The 13,242-nt window shown below is 50.9% G+C and overlaps 2 protein-coding genes across 2 annotated transcripts in view; both read right to left on the reverse strand.

The window, feature by feature from the left end:
* PAOX (polyamine oxidase (exo-N4-amino)) overlaps positions 1–300 on the reverse strand; it is a 2,933-nt gene extending 2,633 nt beyond the window's left edge. Inside the window, exon 1 of the mRNA XM_010565948.1 lies at positions 15–300. Coding sequence (XP_010564250.1) covers positions 15–300 — 286 coding nt within the window. The remainder of the gene's footprint in view (positions 1–14) is intronic.
* A 3,477-nt stretch (positions 301–3,777) lies between these two features.
* Positions 3,778–10,300, reverse strand: LOC104830789 (lipase member M-like). The gene is made up of 9 exons (XM_010565930.1): positions 10,217–10,300; positions 9,480–9,645; positions 7,923–8,121; positions 7,556–7,665; positions 7,021–7,157; positions 6,438–6,578; positions 5,170–5,241; positions 4,376–4,441; positions 3,778–4,011 (listed from the first exon to the last, which is right to left on the reverse strand). The coding sequence occupies exons 1-9, from the start codon at positions 10,298–10,300 to the stop codon at positions 3,778–3,780; spliced, it is 1,209 nt and encodes a 402-aa protein (XP_010564232.1).
* Between the last annotated feature and the right edge of the window lie 2,942 nt (positions 10,301–13,242).

A 13,242-nucleotide genomic window follows, 5' to 3' on the forward strand; every position in this document is an offset into this window, starting at 1 on the left:
CGTCCCGGCGGCACCGGGGGAGAGCCGCCGGCGCTGGCAGCGGTCCCGCGGGCGAGCAGTTGCCCTCCAGGGCATATGCCCCAGAGCTCCCGCTCGCCGGTCCTTTCCGAGCCGTTGTGGGCACGAATAAAGCTCTCCGTCCCCGAGGCTGCCGGGTGGTTTTCTTTGCCGGCGGTGGTCTCTGCCCCGCTGCTGCCCCTGCCTCCTGCCCACCCCGGCGGGGCTGGGGTGCAGGTACGGGGGTGCTCCCAGCCGGGACCCCTGGGGGAGCACCCGCCACTTCGCCTTGCCGAGCAGCATGCCCGGCCAGCTGCGGCTGGGGTCACCCAGCCAGTTTATCCCTGCTGGCCCTGGGCGCAGGCAGGGCCCCGGAAAATTTTTTTCCATGCAAGGAAGAGCAGAGGGTGTCAGAGCTGCAGCGCAGGCTCCTGAAATCCCCTTTGAGCATTTATTTTGGAGGGATTTTCCCCACCTCTGGTTTCCAGCAAGCAGCAGGGTGGGACCACACGGGGTAAGGGCTGTGCACCGCCACAGGACCCCAGGTGCCTCGTGGGGTGGTGGCCCTGCGACCCGGTCTCCAGGGCATTTTTGGGGCTGCTGGCTCCCAAGGATGGAGGATGGGCATTCCCAGCATGTAGGCACTGAGCCACGCAGCCGTCCCTGGGGACCGCCGGCCACTCAGCCCTGGGACTGAATGACGCGGGCAAGAGCCCGGCTTGGCCCAGCTGAGCCCTGAACGCTCCCCCCCAGATGGAGACCCTCTACCTCCCTGGGGAGCTGTCTGGGGAAAGAAGGGTTCCCCACATCCAACCCAAATCCCGCTGGGCTGCAATCTGGGGCCGGGGCCCCTCATTGCATCGCCTGTCACCGCCGAGAAGGGTTCAGCCTCATCCAGCCCCTCCATCCCTGCCTGTGTGGCAACTGGGGGCTGCTCTCAGAGCCCCCTGCCTCCCCACGGCCAGACCCAACAAGCCCACCTCCCTCCCATCTCCTCGTGGAGTGGGTGCTCTAATCCCTGACCCACTGGGCAGCCACCATGGGGTCATGGCAGCGTCCCCCTCGCACAGCCCAGGATGCAGCTCCACCATCACCCCGGGACCCTTCTGCATTGGCTTTGTGTGGCAAGGTTTTTGGTGGCAGGTGGGGAGGTGTTATGGGGGTGGCTTCCGTGAGAAGCTGCTGGAAGCTTCCCCTATGTCCGACAGAGTCAATACCAGCCGGCTCTGAGATGGACCCACCACCAGCCAAGGCCAAGCAATAGTGGTAGTGCCTCTGTGATAATGTATTTAAGAAGGAAAAAAAAGTTGCTGGGACAGATGGAAACAGCAGCCAGAGAGAGGAGTGAGAACATGTAAGAGAAACAACCCTGCAGACCCCCAGGTCAGTGAAGAAGGAGGGGGAGGAGATGCTCCGGGTGCCGGAGCAGAGATTCCCCTGCAGCCCGTGGGGAAGATCACGGTGAGGCAGGCTGTCCCCCTGTGGCCCAGGGAGGTCCACGGTGGAGCAGATCTCCACCTGCAGCCCGCGGAGGACCCCACGCCGGAGCAGGGAGATGCCCGGAGGAGGCTGTGACCCCGTGGGAAGCCCGCGCTGGAGCAGGCTCCTGGCAGGACCTGCGGATCTGTGGAGAGAGGAGCCCACGGAGCAGGTTTTCTGGCAGGACTTGTGACCCTGCAGGGGACCCACGCTGGAGCAGTGTGCTCCTGAAGGACTGCACACCATGGAAAGGACCCATGCTGGAGCAGTTCGTGAAGAACTGCAGCCCGTGGGAGGGACCCCATGCTGGAGCAGGGGAAGAGTGTGAGGAGTCCTGCCCCTGAGGAGGATGAAGCGGCAGAAAATAACGTGTGATGAACTGACCGTAAACCCCATTCCCCGTCCCCCTGCTCTGTTGGGGGGGAGGGTAGGTAGAGAATCTGGGAGCGAAGTTGTGCCCGGGAAGAAGGGAGGGGTGGAGGGAAGGTGCTTTGAGATTTGGTTTTATTTCTCATTACCCTGCTCTGGTTGATTTGTAATAAATTGAGTTAATTTTCCCCAAGTTGAGTCTGTTTTGCCCGTGACGGTAATTGGTGAGTGATCTCTCCCTGTCCTTATCTCAACCTATGAGCCCTTTGTTATATTTTCTCTCCCCTGTCCAGCTGAGGAGGGGGAGTGATAAAACGGCTTTGGTGGGCACCTGGTGTCCACCCAGGGTCAACCCACCACACACACAGAAAAAGATGTCATTACAAATATACTAAGTGAGGTAGCTAATCACTGTTGCTCAAGATAGATTATATCTAACCTATAGCCTAATTCTTACACCCCAAGCTTACCTCACCCATTCCTGTTTTCTTCTGTGCTTAATTCTAGCTGTAAGGATGGAAAGTGAAACACCTTTACAGCCAGTGCCCTTTGATGGTAACTCAAACAGAGCCCACTGCAGTTGTCCTACAAGGACGTGCACCAGAAGACACCTGGATGAAAGTGTGCTGCTAAGACCCACACTTTGCCTCTGGAGAGCAGCCGTGCTGGGCTCGGTACCCCTCCTCACCCCCCAACCTGCCCTCTTTGACCCACCTCTTCCCCGCAGGGCACAGGGTGGGGAATGCTAGTTGCATCGTGGGCAGTGGGCATCTGCCAGCTTTACAAGCTACTGAAAGTTATCGCTGAGCAGCTCTCCCTTACCTGCAAGTGGCAAGAGGTCCATGCTGAAAACCCCCATACTCCAGAGGTTTAAGGCAGTACAACCACACAGAGCCCAGTGGACCCTATCTTACTTTATTATTATTGTTATTATTGTTATTAATATTATTATTACCATTATTATTATTATTATTATTATTATTATTATTACATCTTTGTGGAAAGAGAGTCTTATCCTTTGCCCTGCTTGCTCCTAGGCATATTTTAAGAACATAGCTACACAAACAGGCAAATTCACCATTCCTCCCCTAATCAATATATTTTAAGGAGTGTAATCCAGAAGCTGAAAACAGAGTTAGACTCCTTACTGGCTTCCACCAGACTCTTCTCCTCTCTCCCACATAAGGAAAACAAAAAGCATTTCCTGAGAGTTAGCAAAAGGTGACCTTTCCAGCTGGGTTTGTGCCTTGGGAATATTGCTTAAAATAGTGCAAAATGGTGTTTCCTGGTAGAACTTATTGAAAACCCTTTTGTGTACAAGCAAGGCTGGTGTTATCCAAATCAACATGAATTTGAGAAAAATGTTCCCTACATTAGGCTCCTTCTGTCTGTAAAGTAAAGCAATGAATGTCAGGATGTTGGGATTCTTGGCATGGAAGAGTCACTAGAGGGTGGGTAAAGCTACACCGGCAGGATTCATTGCTCGACCCACCATGTGGTCCCATCCAAACACATCTACTCTTGTGAAACACCAGCGGCTAGGATGGAGCTGAGCTGCTATCCAGGTGTTTGCAGCTGGGAACCCAAGCATAAGGAGGCCAGAGCCCTCAACGGAGACCAGGAGCCAAATTCCACTGAAGTTGCTTGTTGGTGGAAACCCATGTGAGTGAGGCACCTGGGAGGCTCAGGGTCCAAGGGCCATGCCCAACGTCTGCAAGGACCTTAACTTATTTAACTTAAATCCTACATGCTTTCCTGATCATTGGATTGGCTTGTTTTCCTCACTTGCCAGAGTAATATCAATGCCAACGAAGTGTAGCAGTTTAATGAGCCTTTCCCCCCTCTTCTATTCTTCACTTTTTTTTTTTTTCCAAATAAAAGAAGGCCCAGAAGTCAAATGAGAAACCAACAATTACTGCCACTTGTCCAACTCTAGGCACTCTTCTCCATCAATTCAAGAATTTCTCTGTATATTTGTTCGTACGCCTGCATACCCCAAATGAAATCAAAGTGGATGAATTCGGGAATGTACTTTTTGTATGCCAGATTGGTTATACGAGACAGTGTCATGTTTACATCTTCGGGGACTGAAATCCAGTCTTTGCCACCATACCATGCAGCAAGCGGGGCTTTCATATTTTCCGGCTCATAGAAGGGAGGTGTGGTCTGGAAGAAAATAGCGTGGCTTGAGGAAGGAAAGCCTGGGAGGTCATGGGCAAGTCAAATTTCAAAGTATTTCTGATTGCTGCTTGGAATTTCTCCCCTATCCCAAAAGACAGTACAGAAACTATCACCAGAGATCCTGACTATGTCTTGGGCTCCTGCGCTTTTCACTAGAGGGTCAAAAAGTCATCACTGAATGACATCACAGACCTCTTTTTTTTGTAAGGAAGCTATAAACCTATAAGGTAAATTCCATAAATCCCATAAAATTCAGTCTCAGCCACTGCAATATTTTCATTGCCATTTTCTTTTTTCTTTTTTTTTTTTTCTCTTTTAAAACTGACAGATGAGAATGGATTTCTCTTACCTGGTTGTAATGAAGCATGTTGTCACTGCTGTAATCATAATATTTGAATTCCCCTGTTTGATAGAACTGGAAAGGGAGAGCTGTGTTTATTATCCATGCATTAGAGGGGACCATAAGAAAGATAAAAGAGGTGACCAGGGAACTGCACTGCTCCCTCCTACCACCAAGGCTCAGGGATGCTATTTGTAATGTGTGATATTGTCTTTTGGGAGGAGAGCTCAACCCCCAGGAAGATCTCAGCATGGCCTGCAAGATCGCCTGACATTGCTCACATCTTTCATCCCTCCTCTCTTGGGTGGCCGGAGAGCTGCAGAATGTAGATGGCTGGAAGCTGAGGCCCTAGTAACCCACCGTGCACCTAGTGTACGACCAAGAGCTAGCCTCAAAGAAGACATGAATCAGACCTTTGGGCAAGTTTCCTTTGTCTGTCATGGTCAATGTCTACAACAGAAGGATATGAGTCTGTGCATGTTTTCAGTGATTAGTTGTCTCTACTAACCCTCAGCTCTTAAACTTTAGCAACTCCTGTGCTGGTTTATTACCAGTTTTTGCTTCCATCTCCATCTCCTACCAGCTTCAAAGACTCTTGGTCATCTTTTGTTGAAAGTCATGGCCAAAAGAACTGCATCTGCACCAGTGTTTCATGCCAATTTCCCCCTTTCTCTCTACTATAGCTCTGCAGGGAGAGCAATGGAGGATTATACCCAAACACTGAGAAGAGGTCCTGGGCAGCTGAGAGAAGAGAACATGGGTCCTGGTTTCACGCGGTCTTATTCTGCATCTGGAAATATTACCTGGCGCCAATGTAACAAGGTTTTTGGGGATGTTGAATCAGGGTAGCGGGACAGGTAGACATCTATGCGGCTCTGCAAGAAACCATTGGAGACATTTATTCTCTGCATGGAGGGAAATCCCATTAGAAATAAAACTGACCCTGTTCAGCAGCCACACAAGTCTTTCACTCACACAGGCTAGCTGGAGCTTGTATTTGTACAAGCTGCTTCGTCTTAGCTCTGTGAAGGCACAGCTCAGCCATACACACTGCTGACTTCGACGGTGCGTGAACATGCACCGCAGGCAGCAGCATGAAGGGTGCTGTAGAGCTCCTTTCAGTAAGCCAAGCAATTCCCATGGGATGCTGGGTCATGTTATGAATCTACGTAGTTTTCAAACCAAAGTAAAACTCCATATCTTGTGCTCAGGATCCTTTTGCAAAGACTATGTGCAACTCATCACAGTAGCTCTACATGTTGGTTCTAATGCATTTCCTCCTTGGAATACTAAGAAATAACACTGACACTTTCCTTGAGAAACAGTGGCCCAGCTCTAACTCCACCTATGATCAAGGACCTGTCTCCAGTTTTACTCACGAGTGGTTTGTGGCAGGATCTGGACCTTGAAATCTTGGCCATCCCCAAGAAAATAGCCCTTCCCTGTGCGAGCAAGGCATCCCTGGGACCACCTAGCTCACCTGGACATGTCCCCAAGCAACCTACTGTAGCTGTAGTGTTGGCCCTGGTGGCAGTTGGGTTGGGCTGGAGATCCGCATCCTGGTGCCTCCAGCCTGAATTTTTCTATGACTGTGTTCAGTGCAGTGGAGCACAGGGAAAGGCTCTGATTTGGGGATAAATACATTCTAAGGGATAGTAGGCTGAAGAGTCTGAGGGCCCACCTCTCCTAGCAGTGGATTGAAGGGGAGTTCATTCTGTAAGACCCCATCTTGTTATTAAAACACACGTGAAATTACAAATCACTTAGTGAAAGAGAAACCCTGGGAGCCCCTGGAGCACGGAATTAATTTTTTCGCTCTCCCTTTGATGTCATCCCTGTTGGGGAGACAACGTGCCCAGTGGATGCGTGACCTTGTGTGCACTCTGGCCTTCCCTCTGGTGCCAATGCAAGAGCATTGTGATGGCCAACACAACGGCCAGATTGCAAAATGCTGACGCAATGGCCAGATTTTTCGATGAATTAAAGATGCAAAAGGCCATCAAAAAGTGACAACTTGGGCTCAAACAATGAGAAACTGGATGACTTAAAAGGTAAGCTGGAATGTACATACCACATTTAAGCTGCTGGTAAACCCACCAGGCAAGCAAAGGCCCAAGGAACAAAAGCTTTTAAAGATGGAGTAGCTGCACAGACTGGAAATTGCTTGCCGCACGATACCCTTATCAAAGACCACCGTATTTCCTAAAATGAGCTGTGAAAGTCAAAGGCATTGATCAGTGTGGTTCACATTCCTCTTTTGCCTCCAGACGCTGCCCACCTCTCTGCTCACCCCTGAAAGTTGCTGTCTTCCTTGCTACAGCTTTGCTGTGCTTTGTAATTTTGGCTTTTCAGAAATGCCCATGGCCTTGGAAGAGCCCCGATCTTCCTAGAAGAGGTTTCTCCTAGGAGGACGGTCCCCAAAACAATATTTAGAAATAGCTCTTCGCTGATTAGGGCTGGACAGGAGGATGCTTTACACTGTTTAATGCCCCACAGGCTCAAGAGTGTAGGCACAAACGTACCTGCTCAATGCAAAGGGCACACAGAGGGCAGGGAAATGGAAGTCATGTACAAGCACTGCATGTCTCAGGTGTAGATACCTTCCCATTCCCTCCTTCCCCTTCACAACAGATAAGCGTGTGGTGAGGACGTACCTTAACCAGCCTCTCGGGAAGGTCAAACAGCCTTACCAAGGGTGTCTTCATATTTGAGTTTGTGGTGATAGGAGCCAAGGCAAAAAACATCTTGATTTTACGATCCAGCTCAGGAATGGATGAAAATGCAATGAAACCTGTGGGAGGAAGAAGGAAGCTCTCAGGAGCGTGTGCCCATCCAAAGGACCCTTGGAGGTGGCTCTAGCAGGTTGGCGACTTGACCTGAAGCCTTTGCTGCTGATGCATTTCAGCTCCCAGATTGACCGCTCAGCCCAGCTGCAGCTCTCACAAGCCCTTATTGGGGCTCTGGCAGCAGTGGGATGTACCAAAAGCCATTGCAGCAACCATTTTTGGGCTGTCACTGCTCGAAACTGTTCTCTTAAAGTAAATGGGGATGTTTACCTGCTCTTTTCCCTTCACTGTTTGGACGTGCCCACATGTTACTCTCCCTGTCCAGGCTCTCAGGAGAATACTCCCAAACCGGAGGTGCGCAGCTAACATAACTCTGACAGTGGTCCAATCTCCTCCTAAGTACCTGTGGTGGTGCCTTGAGAGTAAGCCACATAGTATAACTGCTCCTGTCCAGTTTTCTGCAGAATATAGTTGATTGTTGCTGGAAGGTCATACATGGCCATCTCATGAAAGCTGCAATAGAGATGGGCACATGACAAAATTATTGTTGCTGACCTTGAGAGTGATGGGCAGGACACAGCAAGGAGTGCCACGACCATTTGGGGAGTGGGCAAGGGCTCTGGCAGGTATGGGCACCCCTATGGCGTCTTGGTGGTGGTGTTTATGCCCACTGGCAGATGGTGCAACTGTTAGCGGCGCTACTCCTCCAGCCTATGGACACTGCTGAGGGTACCAGGTACCTGCCCACCCTGCAGTTTCACAGAAAATACCTGTAAGCTGAGTATTCCTGGTGGTAAAACTCAAACTCTTTGTGCTTTCGCGACCAGCTGTTCCCCCGGTTGTTTCCAATCCAGACGTCATAGCCGGCATCGGCAAGGATGAAACCCAGGCTGCTGTTGGGCAAGTTGGTAACCCAGATGCTTCCCTCTAACGCCAGGCCATGCTGCAGTAGGACCACAGACTTTGGAGCTGAAGAAGGAAGAAGATGAAAGAAGAGTTATTTTCTTTGACTACTAACAAAATTGACTGTTCACATCCCGGTATCACTTTGACAGCAACCCCCTGGGGAAGTGACTCCAGTGCAGGGAGATAGTCTCCTATGTCCTCAACGTCTTTGGAGAGGTTTTTTTGAAGTAAGCTCTTTGGTCATCCCAGGGCAGAGAAAATTGATACAGTGAAGCTGAAAAATAAGGTTAGACTCCGCACTGAATGGAGCTTGGTAAATTATGCTCCCAGGAAGAAAGAAACCAAGCCCCATGTCTGTCTGGACAGTGACTGTGCCCTTTGCGTGGAGACTGCCCTCCTCACAGTGCCTTTTGTTTGGCTCAGGTACTCTGTGTCTGAAAACCCAGCGGTACCTCTAAGTACCTCCCATGGCACGGCAACACCATGCTGCCCCATTGCAAGAGACATGGGTACTGGAGGGGTCAAGAGCATCTCCTCCACCCACTTCTGCCCACTTTAAGCCTTATGGGCAAGTCTTAGCTCCCCAGAACAAACTTAAGATCTTTTTTACAAAGGACCAGGAAGCCTGAAGCGCTGTAGGAAGAGAGTGGAAGAGAGGTTATGGAAAGGTTTAGTTTGGAAACGACCTCTGGAGGTCTCTGCTCCAATCCCCTGCTCAAAGCAGGTCCATCTTCACAGCCACAACAGGGTCAATGCAAGGATATCTGAATTCATATGGTAGGGTGACCACAGGTTGCAGCATGAAAAAGTTGAAATAAAAGTGACTTTCCTTTTTTTTTTCTTCCCCTTTGTCTTTTCTTTTTCTGTTGGTTTTTAGACCCTCAATATAAGACTCATATTTCCACCCTTGACAGTTGAGGACAAAGTGTCCTGAATGGAAATCTGTCTTTTTACACTTATTTACCATGTTCATATGCCAGTCCTCCTGCTTCTCAGGAGAGGGACACCCTGCCAAGAATGGGGCATCACCCTCTCCGCTTTGAAACAGTGGTTCAAGTGAAGAACAGAAAGGAGCTGAAATGGTGAGATGGCATTGGATTGGACACAGGGGGTTTTTTTGCTGACAAATGACTTTCGCTGCTCCACTGGCTGGCTTTGAGCTGGAGTAAAACCTGGGGCAAGATTTCTCTGTCCCATTCATTCTCCTTATCTTTTCCTTTCTCTTTGGAGCAGATCCTCTCAGAACAAGAAAGTCGGCATGGTTGGCACCTGCATTTCTTCTGCTCCCGAGGCTAATCCTCCAAGGAATGTTGTCTCCTTGAGGACCCAGCCCATGACGAGGCAGCCCTGACCATGGCCTACTCCAGCCCAACAAAGCTTTCTGGGTCCCTGGACCAGGTAGATCTTCTCATGGCACTTACAGGGGCAGAACATGCTGCAGCACTGTACCTCTGCTTCATGGGAGGTGCTCATGCTTCTTGGGTTGTCTTTGCCATGAGGAATCCTCTGCATGGTGAGGTAATAGCCATCGTCTGTCACCACTTCATGCTCCTCGTAGGGGTACCCATGGTAGTGGATGATTTCACCCTGTGGGAAGGGAAGGACAGCGTGGGACAGGTCCCCATGGAGGTGGGGGTCTCCATCCCGGTGGGTGTCAGGAAGACTAGCTAGGCAAAGCCAACAGTGGCTGCCCTGAGCAGGTGGTGGTGACTCCTGCTGCCAGTGGGAGGGTGGAGTAGGGACCTCCCAATGTCCCTTTCACCAATGCTGTGGTGATGTCATGACTTCAGCTAAAATTTTTGGCAGGTGTGAGTTTCCCTCACTCCCTGAGCAGGTCTGGTAAAGAAAGACCCATTATCACTTTTCATGTTGCAATCAATGTTTGTGAAGAGCAGGGCAGCAATAACAGTGAAGCTCCAAGCCTGAGGCAGCTGCGTTGACCAAATCGGTCAACTTGGACTGAACTCCCCCATAAATGTCTGCCATAAATCTCTGTGTACCTAAGCACAGGGAGAGGAAAGCTCTGATAAAACCCTGGTACCAAACCCTGGTGAAGATAAGATACACACACAGAGACCATGGGTCCTGCCCAGACTATGGCAGCATAGGTAGCCTGCATGCCCAATCAGGAAAAGACAGGAGAGAAGTCAGGACTTACAACATCCATGGATGCCTCGGGGCTCGCATCTGACTTTTCACTGATGCACATTAAATAAGCAATGGTTATGAACAGCCACATCATGGTGCCCTGCAAAACATTGTCAACATGATGAGTGTGAGAGACATTGATGGAACTGACAGAGAAGCCAGGGATTGCACACACTTCTCTTGGCCTGCATGACACTTCTGTTAGTACATCAATCTGACCACTCAACAGGTGAAATAATTATAAAATTGAAATCCTCTAATTGGTTCTAGAAATTGCTCATTTTCCTGATCTTGAACAATGCCAGAGTCCAAACTCCATTAGATTTTAATCACACATTCTCCATTAGATCCTTGTATGCAGAAGAATGCATGTGTATCTATATAGCTATACTCTCCCAGGCAAATCTGGTCTTCAAGGGGATGATTATTGTATTGGGTTTGTGTGGCCAGGTTTTGGAAGTAGGAGGGCTACAGGGGTGGCTTCTGTGAGAAGCTGCTAGAAGCTTCCCCTGTGTCCAACAGAGCCAGCGCCATCCAGCTCCAAGACAGACCCACTGCTGGCCAAGACCGAGCCCACTGGCAAAGGTGGCAGCACCTCTGGGATAACGCATTTAAGAAGGGAAAAAAAAGTTGCTGCGGCACAGAAACTGCAGCCAGAGAGAGGAGTGAGAACATGTAAGAGAAACAGCCCTGCGGACACCCAGGTCAGTGAAGAAGGAGGGGCAGGAGGTGCTCCAGGCACCAGAGCAGAGATTCCCCTGCAGCCCGTGGGGAAGACCATGGTGAGGCAGGCTGTCCCCCTGCAGCCCAGGGAGGTCCACGGGGGAACAGATCTCCACCTGCAGCCCGGGGAGGTGGGTGCCTGAAGGAGGCTGTGACCCGTGGGAAGCCCACACTGGAGCAGGCTCCTGGCACGACCTGCAGATCTGTGGAGAGAGGACCCCATGCTGGAGCAGATTTTCTGGCAGGACTTGTGACCCCGTGGGGGACCCATGCTGGAGCAGTCTGTGCCTGAAGGACTGCAGCCCGTAGAAGGGACCCATGCTGGAGAAGTTTGTGAAGAACTGCAGCCCGTGGGAAGGACTCACATTGGAGAAGTTTGTGGAGGAGGGGAGGAGTGTGAGGAGTCCTGCCCCTGAAGAGGAAGGAATGGCAGAGACAACGTGTAATGAACTGACCCCAATTCCCATTCCCTGTCCCTGCCCCTGTGTGCTACTGGTGGGGAGGAGGTCGAGAAATCAGGAGTGGAGTTGAGCCTGGGAAGGAGGGAGGGGTAGGGGGAAGGTGTTTGAAGATTTGTTTTTTATTTCTCATCAGCCTACTCTGATTTGATCAGTAACAAATTAAATTCATTTTCCCCCAGTTGAGCCTGTTTTGCCCATGATGGTAATTGGTAAATGATCTGATCTCTCTTTGTCCTTAATCTCGACCCACAAGCTTTTTGTTACATTTTCTCTCCCCTGTCCAGCTGAGGCAGGGGAGTGATAGAACGGCTTTGGTGGGCACCTGGCATCCACCCAGGGTCAACCCACCACAATTATAGCATATTCATTTAAGACAATGGCTTGGATGGTCAGAAGAACAGATTATTTGGTTGAACTGATAACTGAACTAATCTGGAGTAAACCACCCAATTTTAAGTTGCAGGACCATGGAGGGTTTTGTTCTTAATATGAAATGATGTGATTTGGTTGGGCTCTCCTTATGGCTGAAAGAGACCCTGGGACACACCTGAGCTGTTTTTGCAAACCGGAGTGAAATACTGTCCCAGGAGACTCGCTGTTCTTCCTGGGAAGGATTTTAAAGTATCTGTTTTGGTGTGTTCCTACCACAAACCATTTTACTATCATTTTATTTGTTAGAGACAACAAATCTGCAACAGAAATATTGCCTCAGCTCTTGCGTGTCGTGCTTAAACAGTTAAATTGTGTGGAGCCCCCAGCAAGGACCCCTGCCAAATCCTACCGAATGCATGTGCCTGTGCTGGGCTGTGTGGGAAGCAGCAACCATGGCCGGATGCCAGCTCCAGGTATCTTGCATCCACCTCATTGCTTCCCTGCAAAATATCTTTCTGGGGAAAGAAAGGAGAACTGCAAGCAGGTTTCTGTCATTTCCCACCTAACCTTCATCATCCTTTCTCTCTTCTGCTGGAGGAACCCGCTTCCCATGCTGCAGGAGGTGGTTTTGCAGCTGGGGAGAAGGCCGTCTGCTCCCTCTGCTGTCCCTGGAGCAGATCCGTGGAGTATCACACAGGCACAGCTGCTCTGCTGGAAGGGACCTTGGGACACCCTTTGTCCACCCTCCTGCTCACAGCATGAGGTCAGGGTGGCTGTGGCTCGGCTCAGCAGAACCCTGAGCCCTCCTCCCACCCAGAGCAGTGACACCCCACCTCCTATGGCTGCTTCCCACTCTGGGCAAGGAAGGGTTTTTCACCTCCATCCCGACCCCCCCGGGGCCACAATTCGGGGCTGAGACCCCTCCGTTGCATTGCCTGTCATTGCTGACATCCCTGCTGTGCAGCAGGGCTCTCCTTCCCTAGGGGAAGGCGGTTGAGGGATCATTCCCGGGATGGTCCTGAGGAGCATGTGGGTCTCTGGGATGCGTGGGCAGATGTGGGAGACACAGCGAGGGTGGCAGCCACATCCACTCACCACAGCCCTTCTGCAGCTGCCCGGCCCCAGGAGACTTTGGTCTCATTACTTTTAAGACAGCCTTTCAGAACAGCAAGGAGAGACAGAAAGCATTTTTGAGGTGTAACGTCACGAGAATAGCATGCAAATTCAAGGGAAGAGCCTTGCCCGGGATGGCCCTTTCCTCCTAACAGCCAACCTGCTAAAATATTCCTTCTGTGAAGGATCCCTGAGCTCACCAGACTGTGAGAGCTCATGGTCACCTCCGAGAGGTGCAGCAGCGTGAAACCTCTTCCACCAGCAGCACGGTCCTGACCCCCGCGTGTTCCCACCGCCCCTCCTGTGAGCAGAAACTACTTTCCTTCCGACCCAGGACCCCCAGGGAAGCTCCGCCGTCCTATCCATG

This window comes from Haliaeetus leucocephalus, unplaced genomic scaffold (genome assembly GCF_000737465.1).
Source record: "Haliaeetus leucocephalus isolate CR32 unplaced genomic scaffold, Haliaeetus_leucocephalus-4.0 Scaffold198, whole genome shotgun sequence".
In the NCBI taxonomy this organism is placed as follows: domain Eukaryota; kingdom Metazoa; phylum Chordata; class Aves; order Accipitriformes; family Accipitridae; genus Haliaeetus; species Haliaeetus leucocephalus.